General features: G+C 40.4%; 1 protein-coding gene across 1 annotated transcript in view; it reads left to right on the plus strand.

Moving 5' to 3' along the window:
* Positions 1-434: 434 nt before the first annotated feature.
* Positions 435-2,395, plus strand: part of nat15 (N-acetyltransferase 15 (GCN5-related, putative)) — a 9,840-nt gene continuing 7,879 nt past the window's right edge. The window contains exons 1-2 of the mRNA XM_037689334.1: positions 435-651; positions 1,587-1,702. Coding sequence (XP_037545262.1) covers positions 1,593-1,702 — 110 coding nt within the window. The 5' untranslated portion in view covers positions 435-651; positions 1,587-1,592. The remainder of the gene's footprint in view (positions 652-1,586; positions 1,703-2,395) is intronic.

Below are 2,395 nucleotides of genomic sequence, written 5' to 3' on the forward strand. Positions count from 1 at the left end.
TTGTTTGTTTTGGGGGTGGGACACATTAATATTTTTTCTGTTATCAGGTTCAAACTGAACCATGTTTTAATTAAAAAATTTGGGGAGTTATAAAATTTTCCTCAAGTTGAGTAGCTTGTCATTAAGGGGTGATGGTGGGCCCCAAAGCCAGACCAGCTGAGAACCAGCGGCATGTCATTTGTTTCACATGGCAAATTATTTATTTTTGATAATTGTGATTTTTCAGCACTAACTGCTTTGATTTGACTCAATGAAGAGTTTTTGCCCTTTTCCCCTCAAAATTAAAATTTAGACCGTCTCTATCTTTGGTGCAGACTTTCAAGTAAAAGCTTCAGACAAAGCATTCCAGTCGGCGGCAGTAACTCGCCGACATGTTTGTGGCCCAACGTCTAATAAATACACGAAGAAGAAGACTTCGTAGTGACGTCATTAGCGTAACATCTTGAAACAGGAAGTAAACATCCAGCGGTTATCGAGCTAGAAGGCAAAAGTGGAGAGCCTTGTGTCGATCTGATACGGGCATGAAACGACTTTGAGAGTCGGGAAGAGGCCGGTGTGTTACGATGTTGTGTCCGGAGTAGCGACAGACCGACTGATACCACAGGATTTAAGTTGTGCTCCACTTTCTTCCAGTCCGACTGTTGAAACCAGGTACGTTAGCTTAGCCATCGAGCGTTAGCTAGTGTTAGCCAGAGTGCTAATTAACGCGAGCAGCTAATAAGGGTCCACAATAACAAGCCAAGTTAGAGTTAATGCTTGCGTTTCCTGTTTATATTTGTCATTGCTGTCTCATAACTTATTTTAATCCAAAGTCAAACCTTCCTCCTATCACAGACTGTCATATCCTGCTAAAGCCCGAGGCTTGTTCTGCCACATTATATATTTGAATAAACTGTGGCGATGTTGTATCTGCGTGCATCCTCCAGCTTAATAAAAGCTAACAAGGAGGACACGGGGCTTGGTAATGTTTTGCTGCCTAAACATAGACTTTATTCAAGTGCTTCCCTTCTTTATGCGGTTATAAAAAGGAAAGATAAAGTTGTCTTCCACTCCCAGCCCTTTTCATTCAACCTTTGTTCATAGGTTGGTCTTTCCTTACTTTCTGTTCTGTAGGCCTGATTAACTGCTAACATGGGCACAGTGTAAGCACAGGCTGTTTACAGTCTCAGGTGTTACTCAGGACAAAAGTATCAGTCAGTTTTAGACCTGAAGTATTTAGTCAGCTGTGAGATCATCTTTCTGATGCTCGGCAGAAACAGGTTCATACAAGACAATGACGACAAACAGCAAATCTTCAAGAGATTTCAGTCCTCGACTTGAAATGAAAATGAAACGGTTGAGTTTATCCAATGTTATGATTTGTTAAGGATCAAATGATTTTTTATATGAATTGTTTTTATCGCAGTGAGGTTTTCTTGTTGTTGTTGGTAAAACAAAGGAAATAAAATAAAACGACTACATCCTAAATACGGAATGCAAGTTATTTTTTAATTGAGCCACATTGAAAACTTGAGGCTGATTTTGTAACATGGGGAGAGGCTGATGATCACAGACTGACCAAATCTCTCTGGTTTCTGTCTCTGCAGGGGTGAATGAGTGACCTGGTGCCGCCCACAGCTCTCAGTGAAGTCCAGCTCCGCTTCCTCTGTCACAATGACATAGAGAGTGTCAAAGTGCTCTGTGGCGATTGGTTCCCAATCGAGTAAGACTAAAAGACACGCACTCCCTGCTCTCCTCAGGACAACCCTAAATTACAAGATGTTGGCACAGTATGAAAAGAAGAAATTTAAAACTAAGCTTTGATTCTGATATTTGGTTGGACTTTTCCAAACAGTCCAATTATTCCAACCTGTCAGCTTTGTCTCATTTCTGTTTATGCTGCTGTTTTGCTCATTTTAGGCTACAATTTGGGAAATTGGTGCCAGAACATATTTAGATGTTGTGAGAGATTTTTCAGTATCACAAATAAGTCAAAGGTTCATTATCACCACTCTCTGTTGGAGTGTTTTGGCTTGAAATACATAAATTGGTGTGTGCCACAGGTGCAACGGATTTATTTTTATACCAAACCATCACGGTGCAGAAGTCGGGGTTCAACCAATCTGAAATTAAATTTATGGAACATAATACATTTGTCATGGTTGATCCCAGCTTTGATTTTGTTTGTTGATAATTACCAAAACAAACTGAGCAGAGGAAGATATTTTCTAGAACACTTTATAGAAAAGTAATGCAAGAATAGATAGTTAGATAAACCACGGGCGCTTGAAGACCTGCAGTGTTTCCCCTAGTTAACTTGCCATGGCGGGGTGCTCATCTCATCCATGATTTTTGTTGACGGGGGGAACGGCGACATGTCTGAGCACAGCTTGTACCAACAGTTTTTTTTTTTTTT

Source organism: Nematolebias whitei, chromosome 15, assembly GCF_014905685.2.
Source record: "Nematolebias whitei isolate Nwh7 chromosome 15, NemWhi1, whole genome shotgun sequence".
NCBI lineage: Eukaryota > Metazoa > Chordata > Actinopteri > Cyprinodontiformes > Rivulidae > Nematolebias > Nematolebias whitei.